This window comes from Hirundo rustica, chromosome 2, assembly GCF_015227805.2.
Source record: "Hirundo rustica isolate bHirRus1 chromosome 2, bHirRus1.pri.v3, whole genome shotgun sequence".
NCBI classification, from domain to species: domain Eukaryota; kingdom Metazoa; phylum Chordata; class Aves; order Passeriformes; family Hirundinidae; genus Hirundo; species Hirundo rustica.
Genome location: NC_053451.1, coordinates 30,011,710 through 30,033,252, shown reverse-complemented (window position 1 = coordinate 30,033,252; position 21,543 = coordinate 30,011,710). Strand labels below are relative to the sequence as shown.

General features: G+C 38.9%; 1 protein-coding gene across 1 annotated transcript; it reads left to right on the top strand.

Moving 5' to 3' along the window:
- The first annotated feature begins 2,369 nt into the window (after positions 1-2,369).
- On the top strand, positions 2,370-21,197 carry TULP3 (TUB like protein 3). The gene is made up of 12 exons (XM_040056982.2): positions 2,370-2,390; positions 2,933-2,984; positions 7,330-7,492; positions 9,074-9,250; positions 11,223-11,353; positions 13,109-13,306; positions 13,829-13,941; positions 14,323-14,437; positions 16,329-16,427; positions 18,295-18,466; positions 19,013-19,193; positions 20,178-21,197. Exons 2-11 carry the CDS (start codon positions 2,952-2,954, stop codon positions 19,144-19,146), a joined length of 1,335 nt encoding a protein of 444 aa, XP_039912916.1. The 5' UTR covers positions 2,370-2,390; positions 2,933-2,951; the 3' UTR covers positions 19,147-19,193; positions 20,178-21,197.
- Positions 21,198-21,543: the final 346 nt, after the last annotated feature.

Below are 21,543 nucleotides of genomic sequence, written 5' to 3'. Positions count from 1 at the left end.
GTTGCAGGAGTAGTAAATAAAAATAGTGTGAAAGGGGTGTTTTTAAGCTAATATTTATAGTGCTGCATTACTCATGACTAGTTTTTTCATCTTGCTGCTTGTGTGAATCCTTGCACTTTAAAATGGAAAACATTAGATGGTTGCTTTCATTTTGTTTTGCCTGCTACTCAGCAATTTTGGTCTGTGTTTAAAAGTAAATTGTAAGAGAGAACGCTTTGTTATCTTTTTTGCTTTATCAAGCTTTGTGACCTGTTAGAATCTTATGTTGAAGCATAAGTTAAGTGGTCAGAGTTGAGGCACTGTGCAGTCTGTGTTATGCTCCTGTTACATAGTGTAATTTTATTTCAGTCTGGGTAGAAAATAATTTAACATACTAAGTAAATAATTTTCACTGAAGATTTCCACAAGGCGTGTGTGAGTCCTACTATTTCAGCACTTTGTCATCTTCCAGGTAGAAAGGAAACTTTGTAAACTTATTTCCTAAAGTGGTAGTGTTTATTTCTTCTGATTTTTCTGAAGAAGAGACTCAGTTTGTTTGGGGATACATTTTCTGCTGGAAAAAGCTACAAAACCTCAGATAGCAGCTTGTATCTACACAGGGTACCTTTGTGTCCATCAGAACATCTCTGTAAGTCTGCTGCTGATGGCAGGAACGTGGATTGCTTTATAACAAACTCTTGACTGCAGTTAACAAGTGTCATCAATTTCTTAAGTCAGTAGGTGTATGAGAAAAGGACAATTCCCTCTCCCTTTAGGTTTTTGTTTGTTTGTTTGTGGGGTTTTTTTTGTCATGAATATTTTAAGTGGAACTTTTGGGTTTTTTTCAGTCTTTGATAAAGATGGCCTTTTCCATCACCTATGCTCTAAAAAAAAAAGCATGTCACCTTTTGTGCTGAAGTTTTGTGTGACAGCTGTTGCATTTTGTGCTGCACTCAGATGTGCTTCTGCTTGTTTCTTTCTTAAGCTGTGGCTGTTTTCAAGTGAAGATGACTGCATTACTCTAACTGTTGTTTTGGGGATACGCAAGAGCTCTCCATCCCTATTCAAGAAAGGCACCAATTGTTCCAGGCCCTCCATTCCCTTAGAATCCAAGACGCTATATATTACAGGTTCATGTGAGGGGTAGCATCAGTTTTTAGAAACAAGATGTTTTCAAGGTCTTAGATCTGTTTTGTGATGCTTCAAATGCATTAGGAAAAAAAAAAAAATAGAAATAAGGAAACTGTGGAGTATAAAAGAGAAATGGCTGTTGTAACTTGTTTAAAACACTACTAGTTGGACAATTATTGTCAGTTTTAGAGTATACAAATTGTTATATATGATGTGTGTACAGAACTCTTTTTGTGCATCTTTTGACCTTCCAGAGCAGGGTCTGTGTTTACTGCAGTAGTTTGTCTTTAAGGACCTCTAATTTGTCATCTATTTGCCCGAAGTTGAGTCAAATGTGAGTTTGCCAGGGGTTAAGGGGACTCAGGCTTTTCTTTTCTCTTAGCTCTAGTGCTATAATCCAATTTCCCTGGCATGTGTTTTGCAGAAACCCCAGCTCTGCTCTCTCTCTCTCTCTCTCCCCATCTCTGGTTTTCCTTGTTAGGGTTATATTCAGCATGGGCTGCCAGCTTGTGACTTCACATCATTGGACATTTATGGATACCTAAACCAGACAGAGAATTTCCTGTTTAAATTGAAACTGTGGCTTGCCCTGCTTTTCTGCATGCTGTTAATAAAATATTACATAACATTTGTCTGTTTCCCACATTAAGTATCTTCTTCCTGATGCTTTCTTGCTTCCAGAGAGGTCTTTGTGAAAGCTGTGTTCAAGGAAAGAGCACAACTGTGGTCGGCAGAATATGTACTTAATAGTCAATTAACGTTTCCCCTTTGTGGGGCTAACTGCTCTAAATTGCATTTTAGGTAATGATTCATTACCGTACAAAAGGAAATGGGAAGTCCATATGGAACACAACTCAAAACAAAGAATTAGAGTTCTTATGAAAGTTAACTATAAAATACTGTGTCACCGAGACACACAAAGCAGTCACACGCAGACGAGAGATTTTCGCAGAGGTTCTTCTGATCCAGCTCCCAGCTGAAAGAGCGGAGAGAAGAAACCCCTTTGTTTATTTTTTACTTTTATACATTTTTGAGTCTAGCAGAAGATTGGCTTTTTGGGGTTTCCACCCCTCAGCCTCAGTGGCCAGACGAATTGTCAGTTACAATTGTTTTCAGGTTAGAAATATGCAAACAAAGGACAGAGAATGAAAAACAAAGGATTTGTTTATATTATTTGTGTGGGAAAGGTAGAAAACTGCTCTAATATTCTACAGTAACTAAAAGATCTGACTCCATCTATAAAAATCAAAAGGCTAATAAAGAAACTCAGAAAAACCAGGGTAACAATACTGAAAAAGGAAAATCATTCTTTTTTTTTACCTTTAGGAATTAATGTCAGATGTTGCAAACACAGATTCTCTCAGGTATTAACGGTAGTTCTGGAACATCTGGCAGGAAGAGAAAATGATGTAGGTTTGACTCTAGGACAAAGCTGAGTTAATTTGGAATCAGGTATGCTATGAGGAGCAGGGACTTTATTGAATTGATCTGAACTGTGTTAAGCCCTCAGGTATAAACTGTCTCTTAGCCCCACCTCAACAGAGGTTTGTAATATATCTACCAGTAATGAAGCCTTTGGTGCTTTCAAGATCTTTTCAGAATAGCTTAGAAAGGAGACTAAACCAGAGTTCAGTCTTATTTGTGACAGAATATGTTTTATTTTTAATACCTTGTGTCTTGGTCTTCGTGTGAGATGGAAGTAATGTCTAACAGTCATTTTTGAGTCTTGGTGATGAAGTTGTTGTCTGAGAATATCCTATGCTCTTGCAATGCAATCTGTTTAGTAGCAATGATTACTAACTTGTTTCTTTTGCTTTTGCAGCATCTTTGAGGATGAAAGCATGAAACTACGACAGCTGAAACTACAGAATCAGGTAAGTGATAGTGCTGAAGCTTGTAAAAATAAGTATAGGAAATTAAACAGCCCTCTAGAGACTTGAGAAATGGGAGTGAAGTGCTAAAAATTGTTGGTCTAATGAACTTCAAAGACTTTCATGGTTTTCATTAGTTCAAGTCAACCTTGCCATAGCTTGTAGACTTGGTGTGTTTGATAAATTTATTTTTCATATGTTCTCTTATTTCATTGGTATTGAGTCACTAGAGAGCAGGAATAAATCAAAATGCAGGAAGGCTGCAGGGAATTATCCATTTTAGGCATCAAAGGAATGGTTTCACTGACCTATAGAACGATCTCTTAAACACTGCTGTTGAGAAGGATTTCCAGCCTCTTCTGATCTTCTTTTGCTTCCTACAATGAAAATATTTACAGCCAAGAATGGGTCAATTACTAGGTTATGGGTCTCAGTTTTTGAAGTGCTGTTTGCTGGATGCTACATTACCATTTTCTTCAAAGCAGTGGAGTATCCATCCTTAATATTCTTTCTCTGTGAAATTTCAAATGCTTATAAATAGATTAGAAGATATGAGGCTCCTTATGATTCTCCAGATGGTCATTTCACATGGACTACAGGTCACTGTCTTGCATTAAACTTTTCTTGTTCAAATTCAAGTATGGTTTTTAGGAAAGTGCTTTCTCAGCTGAGGATCTTTAAGTCCAGACTGAACAGGCTTCAGGGAGCTGTTGCAGTGAGTAATAATCCTCTTTACCAGATCCTGGTCATTATTTGTAGTCTGACTTTGCTAGGCTTTGACTTCAGGCACTGAATTTATTACCAATTTTATCTGGGTCTATAAAAGCGTTTATCTAAAACACTCCAGAGTCAAGAGGTAAAATGTATCTTTCGTCATATTTGTGGAAGCTACAATAGTCCTTCACCTGTAGACTGTCAAGTCACACTTGTTTAAAAACAAACAATTTATTTAAAAATAGAATTAATTTAAATAATCTATAAAAGAGCATTTAGTGTCAAATGCTATTTGGTAAGAAGTTCCAAAGCTAAGGATGGTCTGACTGCCTAGTGATGAACATCAGGGTGTGTTTTAGAACTGGTCTTGGATCATAAGCTGGTAATAATTGCTGTCTCCTGGCGCTGGCTATTGTGATCAGTGTTTGCTTTGTGTCAGGCCTTGCCATGGGGATGCATGGCTATTCCTCCAAAACAAAACTGCTGTGCTGGGTGGAATTCCCTCAGAGCAGCTGTCAGTTGCATCCTGAAGAGGTCAGTTTAAATAATTTGTTCCCTTTCGCAAATTTGTTTTCATCCTTCTTGGCTTTTGTTGAAGTTGCGGTCATCTACAAGAGAGCTAGAAAATGTCACTAAATATATTTTAACACCCTACCCTTTGCAAATGAGATTTGTTGAGAAGTGCTAACAGTCTCTAATTTAGGATTTTAGAATTAGGTTTGAATATAAATGAAAAAATACTTTAAAAAGTCTACTTTTATGTGACTAGTACTATGCCTTCTGAAGAAACTAAGGCCAGTAGGACATCACTACCAAATACGATGGACTCACTGCTGGTTGTAGCTGATGCTTTGCTTGATTAATTTGTCATAAACAATTATCGGAACTGGAATTTTAAAAATGTTTTAATCCAGCAGGATCATACACAGAATTTCTGGTCACACAGAGAATTTGGAATAAACCATAGCTGAGACTTGCCATCCATCTTTATGATGGGTTTGGAAACCCTGTAATTGCAGTAAATTATTATTTATAATAGTGCATGAAATCAAGTTCCATCTGTGGGCCAGCTCTGCCTGCCAGGATGCTTTTTTCTCCTGGACTACTGCCTTCTCCTTGAGGCAAGACTGTGTGGTTGCTCAGGCAGTGCTTATTTCCTCATCAGTAGAAGTTTTTGTCTTCTGAGGCATCTGCAGCTCCAAGTGCAATGCTGCCATCTCCCTGTGCAGGGGGAGCACAAAATCCCTAATAGACCATGGTAATTAATATCTGTTATTTATTTAATGGGTTGTGCATTCTGGTGTCCTGTTCATGAACTATCTACATTTTATGTAGTAATATTATATGAATTTTTACTGTAACACAGAGCTGGAGGAAAAGGCTAATTAGCCAACAAAATATCCGTTTCCTTTTTCCACTTCCTTAGTGGAATGCAGCTGGGAATACTTGGTACCGAAGGGCAGGCTGCTCTGCCACCGTATGGAGAGAAAATGAACTACTCTTTGCTCTCCTGAAAGTGGAATTGCACATATTTTTTCCATCTCAGCATGCGAAGTAGTAAAGGGAAGCCTCTAAAAAAAAAAAAAAAAATTAAGCTACTATCAAGTTTTGTCTCTTTGATTATCCTGTTGTTCGTACAAGAAAGGAAGATCGGTCACATCTACCAGCAGTCAACTGGTAGTTTTATTATAATTTATTTAAACTGGCGGTGTTTTAATATACGCTGATCCCATTGGATTGGTGAATCCTGGAAACCCTTTGATGTAAGGCAGTGTATAGGAATAACAATTAAAATTTAGATTGAGCAGTGAAATGTTTAACAAAGTTTACCTAATAGGATATTACACTAAATAACTCTTGAAATTACTATATCCTGTGTTGATCCCAAATTCAATTTTGCATTCTCACAGTCGCTGTATATTTTCTTATTTTCTTACTGCCTTTAGATTGTGTCTGTTTTGCTGTTTTTTGTGGGGGTTGGGATTTTTTATTTCTTGCCTGTTTATTTGTCAGGTAGAGAAGCCTTGACAACAATTTTTCTCAAATCCTTATTCTCATTTTTCCTCTCTCCTTTGGAGAATTATAAACTATCATGACGTTTTCTTACCTTTCCTCAGCTTTAATTTAAAAAAGGAACAAACAACATGGATGTAAATTCTTCTGAAAGGTCTGACTACCTTCCTAGAAAACACATCCATAATTGGCAAATTCTAAGAATTTAACTTTACTGCTTATGTTTTTTTTCTTATTCTAGACCAATGTGATAATCTCTTTGGAATTCTGTGTAATTTTTGCCCTGCAGGATAATCCTTGCAAATAATTCTGCAGTAGCAAACGCTACCTGTATTGCAGTCCAGTCTTCAAAGGGTAATTCTGAGTTTAAATAAAAAAAAAGTACTTTTGCTTCAAGGTGGTTTTGTTTGTTTGTTTATTGTGTTTGAGGTTTTGTGTGTTTGGTTTTGTTTGGATTTTGGGTGATTGGATTTTTGGTTTTTTGGTTTTTTTTTCTTTCGATAAGTGAAAAAAACAGACAGAATAAAGGATCAAGGGCTGAGTTGTGTTGAAATTCCTCAGGGAGAGGTTGCCTGAGAAACTAATTTCATTTGAGATAAAAAAGACTAATAGGAGCAGAAAAACCCAACAAGAGGAAAAGAATAACGGGAGAGGAAGGGGCTCCAAAAATGTCTGTGTCTCAAGTGGATTGGATTGCTGGTACTGATGAATGGTTTATCTGGTGAGACTGAAAATGATTTGATGAAGAAATGGTTTCTGTCATCAAAAACAATTTTCAGGGATGTTCAGGTACCGAAGAGACAGCCATGGATAAACTGGATCTGTAAGGAACTTGCACACTGTTTGTATAATGGTGCAGAATATTAGAATATGATTTTTCCTTCTTCATGCACCACCTTTGTTTTTAAGGACTAATCATGTCTGTCTTTAAAATGGCACCATGTCACTTTTTGTCTTGATCTAAGTCTAGAAGTTGTTTCCCTTCTCATTGAGTAGGAAATCTTAAGTATCAAATGTATATGTATCTTGGACAAATAATGTTACAATTTCTAGCATTTGGACTTACCAGTCTTTCCTTTCAGTCCTGAATCATATGGAAAAATTTTGCAAGGTAGATCAAATTTCCTTTTAGTGGATCATTCCTATTTTAATTACTGTTATTTATTTATTTGTCTCCCCACTCTAAGTCTTATCTCTCAGCATTGGTTTCTGGGAACTATTTGCTTTAAGGTCTCCCTATAAGGTGATAACTTTTGAGATAAAAACCTTTTCCTTTGCAAGTCCTGACTGTTTCATACTGGATTATGGATGACTGCTGAATTTGTTTGTGTTAAGGATTGCTGCAGCTGAGATGGGTAAAAGGATTTAACTGATAGTCTCAAGACAGGTCAGAAAACAAGTAGGTGTCCATGTCAACCTCTCACAGAGAATCAAAGTCAGTGTCCCACTCCAAAACCATGGTGATATCTGTGTGTAGAATCTTTGTAAGAGCTTGCAAGAATATTTTAGGTTTATTTGAGATCCTGATCAGGGACATGTCATTGCCAGTGGCAGAGGCGTGGATTCTGCCTCTCTGGATGTGGTTACTCATCTCTGTTTCCTTCTTTTCTTTATTCCACAGAGAGCCCTCCTGGAGAAGAAGCAGAGGAAGAAACGTCTCGATCCATTGATGGTACAGCCAAATCCTGAGGCCAGGCTGCGCAGGTCAAAGCCCAAAGGGTGCGAGGAGCAGACTCCATTAGTAGAAACTCCTCCCCCTGTCCACAGTGATGTTGTTTTACATGGTAAATAATCAACCTGATTGCAACAAGGTTCCCCAAAATCCCAGGGCACGTGTTACGTCACATTGCTGTGGTAGAGGTCAAGTGATAAGTTTGGTTACATACTTTTCTATATACAAAAGTTGAATTGTAGTACAGTGTGGTTGAGCAATATGAAACTGTGAAAGCAAACAAAAACCTCACCTTGTTTTTTTGACAGCTGTAAATCTTCATGTGCCCTTGAGTAATCTTTCCCTTGGGTTAGGCTAGGAGAACTGTAGAAATGGGCTGGCAATTTATAAAGGTGAGAGCATACAAATCCAAAGTAAAAAAATCTTCTAAAGCTGTAAAATAACGAAAATAATTCGGTAGCGACCGCTTGTATGGTGTTTCCTTATCATGTCGTGGCATACTGTACCTCCAGATTGCATATGACTGAATGATAAAGTGGAGAAAGGAAAAAAAAAGTGTTATGAACACTGTTAGGCTCTTGACGGGTTTTACCTCATTATTGCTTTCTGTAGTCTTCATTGAGACAACTGAAACATGACAGGTTATAGTGGTCCACAAAGTAGTAACAAGCACAGAGTGCTCTCAGGGCCAAAGGCAATGACTTGGTGGCCTCAAAACATTGGAGTAAAATAGTGACCATTATTTTAGGAGTGCAAATAAATGCAGTTGTGAGAGCCTGAAAACTGCTATGTGACAAAGAGCAGCAATGAAATAATTTTGTTCCAGTGGCAGTGTCAGGAAGTTGTTTATGAGAGCCCATCAGTCTTTCAAGAAAGTAATGGGAAGGCATTCTATGGCTTTGAGGTGTGTGATAATTCAAGTGTTGTATTGATAGCAAATTAATATGCACGGTAGAATTTTAAACCCTCAAACAAGTGGTGTTACCTGGGGTGAAGAACAGTTGGAACTATGTTATCCCTTCTCTCTTGAATATTTTTCTTGTTCTCCAGGTGCCTTTCAGGATCATAGGATGGGAAAAAGAGTGGTGATGTTTATTGTAGCATTTATGTGTTTAAAATCAGGTGGAAGAAAGCTTCTGTTAAAAGACACTATTGAGTTAAGAGAATGAGATAAGATAGGTGTAACTCTTAAGGTAGGAGTCTTCAGTAAGACTCGAATTAAAACTTAACTGCTCATTCCCTACCTTTCATAGTTCTGAAGCTTTCTCAGAAGTCATAACAGCAGTAAACAAGTCAGAAATACCATGCCTAGATAAAGCAGTAAAGTTTTAAGAGGGAAAACAGTGGGAAAATAAGAAATCCAAAGCTGGAATTACACTTATGTATTTTGTGCTACATATTAGGTGACAAATACAACTTGTATTGTATACTTGCTTAAGCCCTTGTAAAAAGATAGATAAAATCTCTGTATTTAGGTAGGGAGAAACTGATAACTAATCTGTTTAAAGTAATAGGCAGTCTGTACCAGAGTCAGGCCTGACTCCTCCCAAGCCTCTGAAAAAAATTGAACGAGTATATTTCAGTACTTTAAAGAGATGCTAGAGGAAGGGAGGATGAAGAGCCACAATCCTGGCCATGCATCTTTCAGCATAAAAAAATGGACTTTGGAATTCTGTTTCATTTTGGCCTGCAGGCATTGATGGACCAGCTGCTTTCCTGAAATCAGAAGTGCAGGATTTGGGGGCCAAGCTCCAAACTCTGTCTGTTGGATCTACCAAACCAGAAGACAATGCAGATAAGGAAAATGATGGAGAGGCTGTAACAGATACAGCAAGCAAACCAGATCTGCAAGAAATATTACAGAAACGAGGTAAGAGTTAATGGGTAAATGTCTTTTTTGGGACCCTTCTACTTTTTTAACTTTATTTTAGTGGCATTAAAAAATGAGGAATTGTGAAACAAATGTCTTTAGGATATCCCTGTTAAAAGAGCTACTAGATTCTGCAGTATGTGGAAGTGCAGTGCTGCAGTTCCTTTTGCTGATATTATTTGAACCATGCCAGTTATATTTTAAGCGTTTCTCAATGTGCTGTATAATTTCTGGTCTTTCCAAGGAAATTGCTGACAAAAAGCTCTACCACATTTTGCTAAAGTTTGGGGTGTTTTTATTCCAGATATGTTAAATCTTGATAAGATGCTTGAATATTTTCACAACAGCAGGACCCTTCAGTAAATGCCATAATTTAACTCCTTAGGAGACTGACAGGAAAGGTATTTTTTTCTGAGTCAGAGGCTGTCACAGTCAGCGTTTTGTGAGTTATATATTCAATAGTTATATCCCATTGAGTAATTTCCTAGTGGAGTGTCAAGCTCTGTCGGCCAAGTATCTGAAGTTGCTGCCAGTACTACAGGAAACCTTTTTTCTTGCATGCAGCCTAAGCACTTTGCAGCAAATAATGGGTAGTGCTTAATTTAGTATACAGCTTGGTTTTATTTTGCAGAGCTTGTCTCTCAGAATGTTTCCAGTATACTGCATGTATTGAGGTACTATCAGGTTCAGAGGTATTCTCATCCAGCTGTCAGATGGCACAACTGCTTACCTACAGATAGCAACATTACACAAGAGTTAGAAAAGGAAGGAGGAGAGAATATCCAGTAACTTCAGGGGAAATTAGTGGAGGTAGAATATAAACAGAGAATTTTGAAATTGGCTGGAGTACCAGGGTCAACGCCTTTCCCCTTCCCAAACGTCCTTTGGGAAGTTTACTGACAGGTTGTTAAGACTGGATTTTTCTGGTTTATCTGAGACTTCCAGCAGTGCCATGTCAGAGTATTGTTATAATACATGCTCTCAGAAAATAATTCAGTTAAGCAGGCTGTGTTCACTGTAATCCTTTAGATATATTTCCTTTCAACAGCCAAATTAAAGAAAAGAATCACAGAACAAAATCTCGGATGCTCAGAATCAATTTGGTTGGAAAAGACATTTGAGGTCATTGAGTCCAATCTGTGACCAAACACCACCTTGTCACCTTCACAATGGCACTAAGTGCCACATCCAGTCTTTCCTTAAACACCTCCAGGGACAGTGACTCCACTTCTTCCTAATGACCAATTGATGATACAGTTCCAAGTGGAAGGACACACCAGCTAGTGATGTGTACAGAGCCTCCTCATAAATATCTTTATGCAGAGTTATTTTAGTTATATACCCACAGCCATCTCTACATGACTGTGCTTAGATTAAGATTAAATAAATCCTGAACCTTCTCAGCCTGTCCTTCAGTTTCAGAATTCAAGTCATTATTAGTATTTCTGGACCTGAGTTTTTGGTACTGATGTAAGAACAGGAGGGGCTCTTACTGAAAAATTGTCATACACTGTTTCAGTATGTGTAAGGCTGAGGGAAAATGGTAAAGGATGTAAACTGTATGGAGTCCAGTTTATGGGATAAGTGTCAGCATATTTATCTGGATTTACTTTTATTGTTGTTCTTAAGACATGGAGGACTTTTCTGCATGAAAATATGCAAAATTAATTCAGTGACAACATAAACTAAGCAATATGTTATGTCATGGAATATCAAGTAAAATCCATATTAATAGAGGCCTGACAGCTGCTTAATCATCTGTACAGTGACTGCTGCAAAATATCACTAGGAATTTGAATTTCAAGGCTCAGGAAGAGAAATAGCACATGAAGAAAATCAGCAGTTGAAACAAATTAAGAATCAGCAGTTGGAAAAAACAGAAATAAGGAGTGTGAATAGGTATTCAAGAGTCATATATGAATTAGTGATACCCTCTTTCAGATATTACATGCTTAATCCTGTATTCTGACAGGAATTTCAGGCAGTTTGAATTTTGATGAGGAGGACACAGAAGAGGAAGAAGCTAGTAAGAGACCAGCATCTCATTCACCATACCCTGAATCTGAGAGGCCTAGTTCTGCATCCAGTGAGAAGTCTTTTGCAGTAAGTGTCTTGAAATCCATTTCTGGTAAGCACTGGGCACCTGCCTGATTTTAGTGCTGACCCCTGGAGAGCTGGATTAAGTACAGTAGCTGCAAGTAAAGTAGCCAGCAGCATCATTCCCTGAAAGCAGAGGAGGGTCAGGATTGTCAGGTTATCTGACTGAAGGGACACTGAGTTAAACATGAAGACTTAGCAATGATCAAAGGAACAATTGTGGGTGGAGGATCCTAGGGAGCCTAATCAGTGAATATGGGAACACAGTGAGTCAGCACTGTTACCCTTAAAGGAGACAGACTGGGCCATTGTCTTTGCAAAATTCACCAAAATGACTCAGAAGCTCTAAAATGCCATGCAGACAGAGGAGGGATTTCTTCCTGAAGGTTTATAGCATTTATTGTGGGATACAAAGGGAAATTTGGAATTTTGGAATGGAACAGAGAATGCTGGGATTGGACAAACATCATACGAGATGTTTGGGGAAAGGAACTGAAGAGGGAAAAGGTGGGTATCAAGGTGGATCAGGGAGTAATAAGCATAGGAAGACAGGGATTAAAGGGAGTAAAAGGCATCAGATATGTGCAAACAACTGCACAACAGTATGATTGTCTGCCCAAGCCTTATGCCTTGATTACTTCAGCGTGTCCCACTCTCTTCTGAAAGTCCACTTCTAACTATTTCTTGTGTGGATGTGTGTGTGTGATATACATACTCATGTTGACAAATGATATGCTGGATTAGCCACTGAGTTGGAAGAGATTAGCATCAGGAAGACATGGGGTCTGAGCTAACTCAGACCAGATAAAGACCATGGGGTTTGAGCATGGATGCTGGACACCCTTCAAAGGCCATGCTGTAGGAGACCCCCCCGAGTGTATCTGTGAGGTACTGTGTGTATGTTACCCTGCACTAGTAGGGGTGTAGTGCAAGAGGTCTGGGTGTCAGCTTCTTGGGAGACTGGGCTGTGCGTGCAAAGTGCTGGAGATAGAGGGTGGTGGGTGCTGGAGGAGGGGAAGGGGTGTGACTGACTAGTGAATTTCAGATCTATGTATCTGTGTCTGTGCTATTGATTCAGGTTTCCTACTGGCTATAGCTGGGAATAGAGATAAACCTGCAACTCCATCTTGAAACCCCAGTCAAAGAAGAATTACTTGGGTGCTACAATTCACAGGATTCAGCTACCTTTAAGGAAAAAATAATGACCTGTACCAGATTTCCATTAGAATTAGAATTCCTTTGATTACCCTATGCATCCTGATTATACAGATTGCTCTAAGGCTCTTCCAACATCTAGCTGATATGGTTTCACCAGCAGCTTACTCCATTTCTGCTACTGTTCTGAACCAATATAATCTCAGCACTCATTTCAGTCACAAAATCCCAGCCCATCTTACTGCAGCATCCATCAGTCCTGCTCTATCATACTGTTTTATTTTCCACAGTCTTTGAAGTTCTGAAAGCAAAGAGGTTCTTTGCTTAGAATATTTATAGCATCTCATCCTATTTCCCCCTTTCTAGCAAATCACTCATATCTGCTTAATGGAAATTTGCCTTTTCCACTTGGAGACCTAATCTTTCCTCAGAGTAAAAGCTTCAGCTGCTTTCGTCTGAGGAAACAAGGTGGTATCTTGTTTAACCTTCCTTTCCCCAGGATCTTCTGGAGACGTATCTTATGTTTCAACAAACCACCATTTTCTTGTGGAATACCAGAGTCTCTGAGCTGATATTAATTTGCTAATATGATGCTTCTTCCCATAGGAAACAGGTGCTTCCTGTAGTCCATCCCCTCAGGCAGATGCACAGCTGGGAGAAGTCGAGAACTTGGAGGATTTTGCATTGCGCCCTGCACCCCGTGGAATTAGTGTCAAGTGTCGAATCACTAGAGATAAAAAGGGAATGGACCGGGGACTCTTCCCTACTTACTACATGCACCTGGAGAGGGATGACAACAAAAAGGTATTGGAAGCAGCACACGCTATCTTGGCTATTGTACTCCTACCACAGAATATTTTTGCTGCAAGGGAGAACTTTTGGTAAGAAACCAGTAGCTGAGGAGAGCCATCATGCAGATGAGGACAGCTTATATTTGGCCAAGGTATTAAGGAGGGAATTAGCATGTAATTAGCATTGTATTGTTGCTTAAAAGCCATAATACAGTGAAATATTAAATTGAAAAAGTATTAAAAAAATGTATAAAAGTGTTAAATGTTAAAAAAGAGGTGGAAGACTGAGTTGCTCCAGAAGAAAAGGAGGGAAGACTAGAAAGGACAGTTGTATTAAATCTAGACTGCCAAGTGAGCTAATGGAGGGATAGGATTTCAGGCGGGCACTTTGGAAGAGAACAAAATCATGGAGGCAGTAATATTAGCACAGAAAAAAAAGGGAATGCATATGAGAAATGGAGAGAGAACAGTTTGGATAGCGATGCCTCTGCATTCTTAAAAAGCATCAGTCTTGATCAAAGTTTTGTTTTTCCAGACATTCCTTCTTGCAGGGAGAAAAAGAAAGAAGAGCAAAACATCCAATTACCTCATATCAGTTGACCCAACTGATTTATCCCGGAAAGGGGAAAGTTTCATTGGAAAACTCAGGTGAGAGCCACAGGTGAAAACTATAAACAGTTGAGATAGGGTTTTAACTGAGTTGTGGTTATGACTGGCAATCTGGTATAAATTCAAAAAGAATGAACTTGCATTGCTCTGCTCAATGTAATCTGTATTCACTTGGGTTGGCTGCCTTCTTTAGCATTACCATTCACTGTGGCAACTCAGAAAAAATTGTCTAGATGTTTTTCCAGGAGAGGTTATGGGCTCTCATGGGCACATCATGGAAGCTCCTCAGTGAGCTGGCAGCAGGAAGATACAGATGGCAGGAGATGTGTGTTTTTGCTGTGCTGTGTAAACGCTTTCAGAATATGATAAAACTTTCTACTGATGCCTCTCTTTCTGTGCTTTTCCATAACTTGACATTAGGTCAAACCTCATGGGAACCAAATTTACCGTCTATGACCATGGTGTTAACCCAGTCAAGGCACAAAGTCTAGTGGAAAAGGCTCATACGAGACAGGAGCTCGCAGCTATTTGTTATGTAAGTACTGCCTCTCCCTTTTTGCCCCTTTCTTTTTGCTTGGTTACTGAGGAAACACAGCTTGCAAAATCCAGCTGCTGCCAGCCTCCTCCACTTTGGAACCAAGTGACCAATTTCAACCAGATACAACCAGAGGTAGGGCCCTCACAGATACATTCTTACAACTTTAATTAAAAAAAACAAAAAAGGCCCCACTCCTGACATTGCTTTCTTAACACGCAAACTAACGTCCTTATGGCCTTCTTATCTGGCCTATTCAATGTGTGGCCAGTCAGCACATGCTTTATGTGGAGCCAGCCAAGCACAAACTGCCTCTGGCCCAGCTGGGATCTGGTAGACCCTGAGAAGGAACTGGAGTACCCTGTGAGGCAGAATTAGTTTTTGCAGAACCAAAGGCATTCTGAGGGATAGCAGAGAGCTAGTATTATTTCAGCAGTAGCTTGTTGGTGGTAAGGATGTGGTTCCAAAGTAAACTGTGATTCACTAGCTCTGTTTTAGAAGTGTTCTTCTGCTCTTGTGAATCACCTCAGTATAGGATTCAGAGTAAGGAGGCAGTTGTGGACACTACAGAAGTTCTTATGAGAGTTCTTATGTCACATTATTTCATGTTCCAGTCCTATGGTTTGCGTAAAATTTGAGGTTCTCTACAAAGCATTCGCTGTGGAAGTGGAAGGATTTTTATTTTTCTCACAGAAGCTTAAAGCTGCGTTAGCCCACTGGATCAGCATCTTGATTTCTTGCTTTTACTCTTGATCTTAATGGCACTTGGGAAAAAATTGATGCGGTAATTCCAGTACTAGCCTGTTTACAGAAGTATCACTAGATATTTTCTTTGTATATAGTATTCTTCAGTTTCCTACCTAGCTGGACGCATCAAGGTGTTAGAATGAGCACAGGCAGTTAATATAAAGTCAGAATTCTTAACTTTTATCTACAAGGAGTTAGTAAAGTTTAAATATGAATAAAATCAGTGCCCTCATTCTTACACATGCCCCTAGATTTTTTGAAGTGAAGTAACAGAGGTTGCAGCTCTAAAGACCTTTGTCTGTGTCTGCACAATACATTAACGTGTTAGGAGAAGCTGTACCACTTATGTCAATCAATTCAATACTTCTAAAAGATTCTGGCTTTTAATTGGTCGTTGAGAATTTTAAAGGTTATCACTGACATTGTTACAGAATACTTTAAATGGGCCCTTGGATTTTGGCTGATACTGTTAAATGAATGGTTTGAGAATACCAGGACTTTTTTCCTTTCCTTTTTGTACTCAATCCACTTGGAGCAGTCTCCTTCAGTACTCTGGAAAAATCTGCTTAAGATTGGAGCTTGGATACTTGCTGAATACTTCCCTTCCTAGGTCTGTTCTTAAACATTTATAAAACAGCGTGATTTGAGAGAAGATTGTAAGTGTGGTCTTAAACACAAATAACAGCGCCTGAAGAAAAATGTCATTCATTGTTCAGAAACATTTTAGACTAACTGTGATATTCAGACAACGCAGAGTCAGGTCAAAGATATTTTGCCTTTTATCATACTTAAGGCTTGTTCACTAGCAAGATTTCAGCACATTACTGCCTCAGGTGCAAAAACCATATGCCTGGAAGTTGCACTTGTTTAATTTTGTTGTAAATGTTTCAGTAGGCTGAAAAGGGCACTCTAAATTAGTTAATAGCATGCATATCTCCTAACCCTGTCCTCTAAATGAGGAAGGGAGAGAAAGTAATCCTCATTGGATAAACACAGTTGCAGTTAGATAACTGCTGCTACAGTTGTAGCCAGCAAAATTCTAAGAACCAGTACAAATGGTGATACAAGTGCCGTTTTGCTGTCTTTCCTTCTCTGAGGTGAAATATCTCATTTACTGAAAATAATGGCTGTCCTTGTCTTTCAGGAAACTAATATCTTAGGATTTAAGGGTCCCAGAAAAATGTCTGTGATCATTCCAGGAATGAACATGAACCATAAGCGAATTCCAATCCGTCCACGAAATGTGAGTTATGAAGTTTGCTAATGTTTCAGATCAAAGGAAGAGGTTAAAACTTCCCTGTAGAGGCCTGGGTGTGACTGCCAGTCAGGGTTTTCAGGAGCCAGGGCTTTGGGAATTCTCCTGGAGAGTAAATACAATATTGCCTAAATGTGTTGATTAATTCTTTCTTGCCTTCTACCTAATCTGTAGCTCTCTGAATAGTGATGTATCCTTATGGGTCCTTTGGTCAGCCTAAATCATTTCCTTATCTCTACCTTGTTGCTGTTGCATCTACAAGCTGCTCTCACTTGGGATTCTTGTGCTGAGGGCTGGATGAACACAGGACATGTTCGCTTCTCCCGTGAGCTCCCATTCTTACCCAGGGTGGGGATTGCAACAGAGAGGCAATAGACAGATAAGGTACTGCTGGTGCAACACCAAGAGAATAAATAAATTTTTGATCAGAATGCTGTTAGTCCTTTTGTAGGAGTAGCAGAAAAGGAGGATTCTTGAAGGAGAAGGATGGAGTTTTGTTGTGACTATTCAGTGAGGATTTCTCATAGTTATGAGAGACACTGTAGCTAAAAGCTTACAGAACAGTATCTGAAGGTATGTTAAGGTGTGTGATGGAAATTAAATTCCCTTAATGTGGGTTTTATGTTTGGTGACAGAAGACCAAAAGGCAGAAAGAGGAGGTACCAGCCAAAAGGCGTGGTCAATGTTTTAAGCTAGAAAATGGTATTTGTAGCCATGCTGTGAGTAGATAGGAGTAGGACAAGAACGTATTTTCTGAGGTCAGAGAAAAAAATCTTCAAGAAAGGAAATTGAGAGTCATGAGAGCCCATAAAAGATATTTAATTCTAGTGAATTGTCAGAAAAATTGTATCTGGAAGTGGTCATTTATTCATTGTCTTTCACTTTGTGTTGCCATCTCTCCCATTAGTACAGTAACAGTTCCATGGCCCTGCCTTTATTTTTCTCCCCTAAATCGAAATGCACTTAGTTGGTGCTTGTTCTCAGGGGTTTATTTTTCATCTTTAAAAAGTAAATGACGATAAAAAGTAACTAAACTGAACAAGAAGTTTTATTTAGGTTATCCTCAAAAATCTGATATGGTATCTTTCTACAATATAGAAGATATTAGTCAGACCACCACAACATGTTGCTTTCTGAGCATTTTTTTCCTATTAGTACCTTAAGCTTGGACTCTTTTTCTTCAGAGTTCTGGCGTATATAGTTTGAATATTATTTGTTGCAGAACTTTTAAAATTAAGTCATATGTCATGTTTCACTACAACCTGAATCTCCTTGTAATTCATTGTTTGTCAAATTGAATGTGCTGTTTTACTTCCTCTTTGTATCTTTTTGGTTTTATTTCTCTCTGGTTTTCATACTGTGCATGACTCGTTAGATCCGATAGGATTTAACCCTACATTCTACTACAGTCTTTGGACTTTCTACTGAAGCACTTCAGGGCCTGCCACGGTGCAGTTAACTGTAGATTTATTTTGTTTTATTTCAAAGTTTAGAATGTTCCAGAAATGGAAACTGGATGCAACAGGATCAGAGAAAGATTGAGACTCAGAAGGGATTCATGCCAGCAGGGTGGCAATTATCTGTGGACTCTGAATTGCTCCCTTTCCCATACACACACTTCCTTCCCTGTCACTCTTTTTACTTTATCGAGTGAAAAGGAATGCTTGGACTGGGAATCTAGGAAAGTTTCTTCCTGGTACTTGCAGAAAGTATTCAGTATTCAGACTGAGTTTAAGTGATGTCATTGTGTTTCATTAAAGACGGAATGAAGTGACAGGGTGCACACACAAGAGAGGTAGTACTCAGAGGCAGAGCCATTCTAAATCTGATAAATATATTTCTTTCTTCTGAACAGGAGCATGAGGGTCTGCTGTCAAAATGGCAAAACAAAAATTTAGAGAACCTCATTGAGTTGCACAACAAGGCTCCAGTGTGGAATGATGATACTCAGTCCTATGTTTTGAACTTCCATGGGAGGGTCACTCAGGCCTCAGTGAAGAACTTCCAGATTGTCCATGACAATGACCGTAAGAGTCTGGTGGAGATTGTGTGGGACTTATTTAAACAGGGAGAACCTAATTTTATTTCATGAGGGTGGGGAGGAATAGGACACCCTTTCTAGAGGAGGAAAACTGGGTAAAGGAAGCTAGTTCAGGATTACTGGAAACTTCTGAGCTGTCAGGAAAATTATATAAGGCCTCCTTTTTTTTCCTGGGGTGGATGCAGACTCTGCTGCCCATAACTGAAGCAAAAGAGGGGGCAAATGAAAGCTTCCCTGAAGTGATAGAAAAGGTTTAATACAGCACCTTCAGGCTAGAAAAAGAATGGTTTGAGCTTTGGTTCTGAGAAGAAAAATAATCTCTAGAATAGCCCAGTCACTCTAGAGGACAGATTTCAAGGCTGCTCTGGTGAGAAAGGATGGATGCACCAATCATGTCTATTTGGGACTGGCAGATGTGTTTGGGGGGTTGCGGTTTGTGGTTGGGTTTTGTTTGGCTTTTTGTTGTTGTTGTTGATTTTGTTCTTTTCCTTCACTGTGGAATTGTTCATCTCTGAATGTCTTCTCTCTCCAGCTGACTACATCGTGATGCAGTTTGGTCGTGTAGCGGAAGATGTGTTCACTCTGGACTATAATTATCCTCTCTGTGCTCTTCAGGCCTTTGCTATTGGACTCTCCAGCTTTGATAGTAAATTGGTCTGTGAATGAGGGACAACAGACATGAAACATGGAACTCACTCCCTCCCCTGCATCTTGTAAGAGTTCAAAGAGTTCTTCTAGCTATGAAGAGCATATTGGAAGGGAAATGGAGGACAGACTTATGCAGGCTTATTAGAAAATCAATTCCAGCCTTCAGAGCCTTGTGGGAGTTGACAGCAGACAAGCTTTGGAGCAGCCTCTGTGTGGATTGTGGAAAAACAAAAAGTCTAGGTGATGTTTCTGTCATTGGTGTTGATTATGCTTTTACAATCCTTGTTTACAGATGTTGCATGAGAGTGGGCTAAGCCCACTTATTGGAACTCCTTGCTGCTAGGATTAGAAAAACAATTGCTATATGTTCATTTACCTTGAAGCTTCCACAAGGCCTGGGAGATGATGCTACTTGAGAGTTCCTGATCAGATGAATTCAGAAAAAAAGAAACAGCTGGAATAAGACATTGGCTCTAATACAACACTTCTACTCTGTGGAATGATCGTCTGCTAAGATTGATACTCCATTTCCCTTTCAGTAATCTAATTTCTCTCTATCCCTTGACTGTTGTTTTACCAAATGAAGAACAATCCAATCTCAAACACTCACTTTTCAGTGGGTGATATTATATTCATTGCTATTTCTGTTACTTCTAACCATGTGAAAAATGAGACTGAATAGATGATAGAATCTGGCTGAATTTGGCAGAAGGTGGTATTGTAACAACACACAGTACCACTTCTGAAAAACAGTGTTCTGATTGGTTGATTCTAGACTGTAAACTGATGAGAAATATTTTTTAATTTCATTATTGTTCATGAAATTTGCTACATTTTTAGGTATAAGTTTGTGACCAATTTTATTTTTTTTAACGTGAGATTATCTCAAGGCATGGCATATTAAAGTAGATTTTGTATAAATATTAGCCTGATTATAAGGAGTTACCTCAAAAAGAGATTTACAGGTATTTTCAAAGGGATCAGTAAGTTTAATGTAATTGTACCACAAGGCTTTGCAACGTGTCCTTCCAATGATGTTCCATTTTTAGTACTGGATGTACAGTATGGAGCCTGTGTGTCACAGCATGGAACACTCGATTCATGTGGCCTTAACTCACCAGAGTGGATTGCAGCACGGTGTGGCCTGGAGGCCTCAATGCACACATCTGTGTACTGAAACACAGAACAGTCACTGTCCTGCCTGCTTCCTCCCTATTGCGCGTATTCACCATGGTTTGGAGAAGTCTGTCCCTCCACCGAGACAAGAATTAGGTGTTCTCCGGCTTTGGATATTGTCCTTGTCAGCAGACTAACTCCATTTCAAGCTGCAAAGAGCAGATACATCGCTTTTGGTCTCTGGAGTCTTTGCAGCGGTAGATATCACTTGCGCTTTCAAATTAACAAAACTTTGTGAAGACGTTTTCTGATATTGCCAGAAAGAATAATGATCGTAATCGCAAAGTAAAGACTGTATTTAACTGTAAAATATGAATTGAGGCTGAGAAGTCCAGCTCTTGTATCTTTCAGATAAGCATTTTTCAGTAGCTGCTGAGATATTTTCTTGAGATGATCTTATCAGAAAAGCAGTCCATGAAGAGAACTTGAACACTGATGGATCTGTTTTGTGCCTTCCTGCTCATCAGGCTGAGGATGAGACCTGGCAGTGTTTTTCAGCTGTGCTCTTCTGAAGTCTTGACTGATGGTTCAGCATTCCCTCTGTCCACCCAGGAAAAAAAGTCAGTTCGTGTACCTGTCTGATTATTTTTCTGACGAGGAATGTGTGAAAGAAATTGCCTTATGTTATTTTGGGGTGACCTGAAGGTAGGATGCTAATTTCTGATTCAAGATGATTTTCTGTGTGCCCAGAAAGCATCCTTTTACTTAATTAGCCTTGTCAGCAGTGACTCTTCAAGCTATTTGTTGACATCAAATGATGCTGTCACAGCCTCTCACTCAAATTATGCAGAGAGATTAACTGATTCAGTGGTCTTTATCAGATACTGTTTTACATTAATTGTACTTATAACTTTTATATCTAAATGAAAATAAACTAATTTATATATTGAAAAGTCTTTAATTCTAAATGATTTTTTTTTTATTTTGCTGTCACTTGTGGTGTACCTTGTTCCTTCTCTATGACACATTACCTCAGTTTCTTCCAATCTTCTTGAATATCATCTGTCTTCTTACTCCCTCTTCTCCTTTGTAATTCTCAGTTCTCTTCCTTGGTGTGCTGTTGGGTATTTTCCCCATACACTTAGAAATCTGGGAATAAATGTAAGGGTAGTCTCTCTAATACATTTTACCCCCATTATCAGGTCTTACCCTATAGTTCTTGGTTTCTGTTTGATTGTTTAAGATAGTTCCATTTCTCTGCCCAATGTTTTTCCTAGCATCCAGCTAGGGCATTTGAGG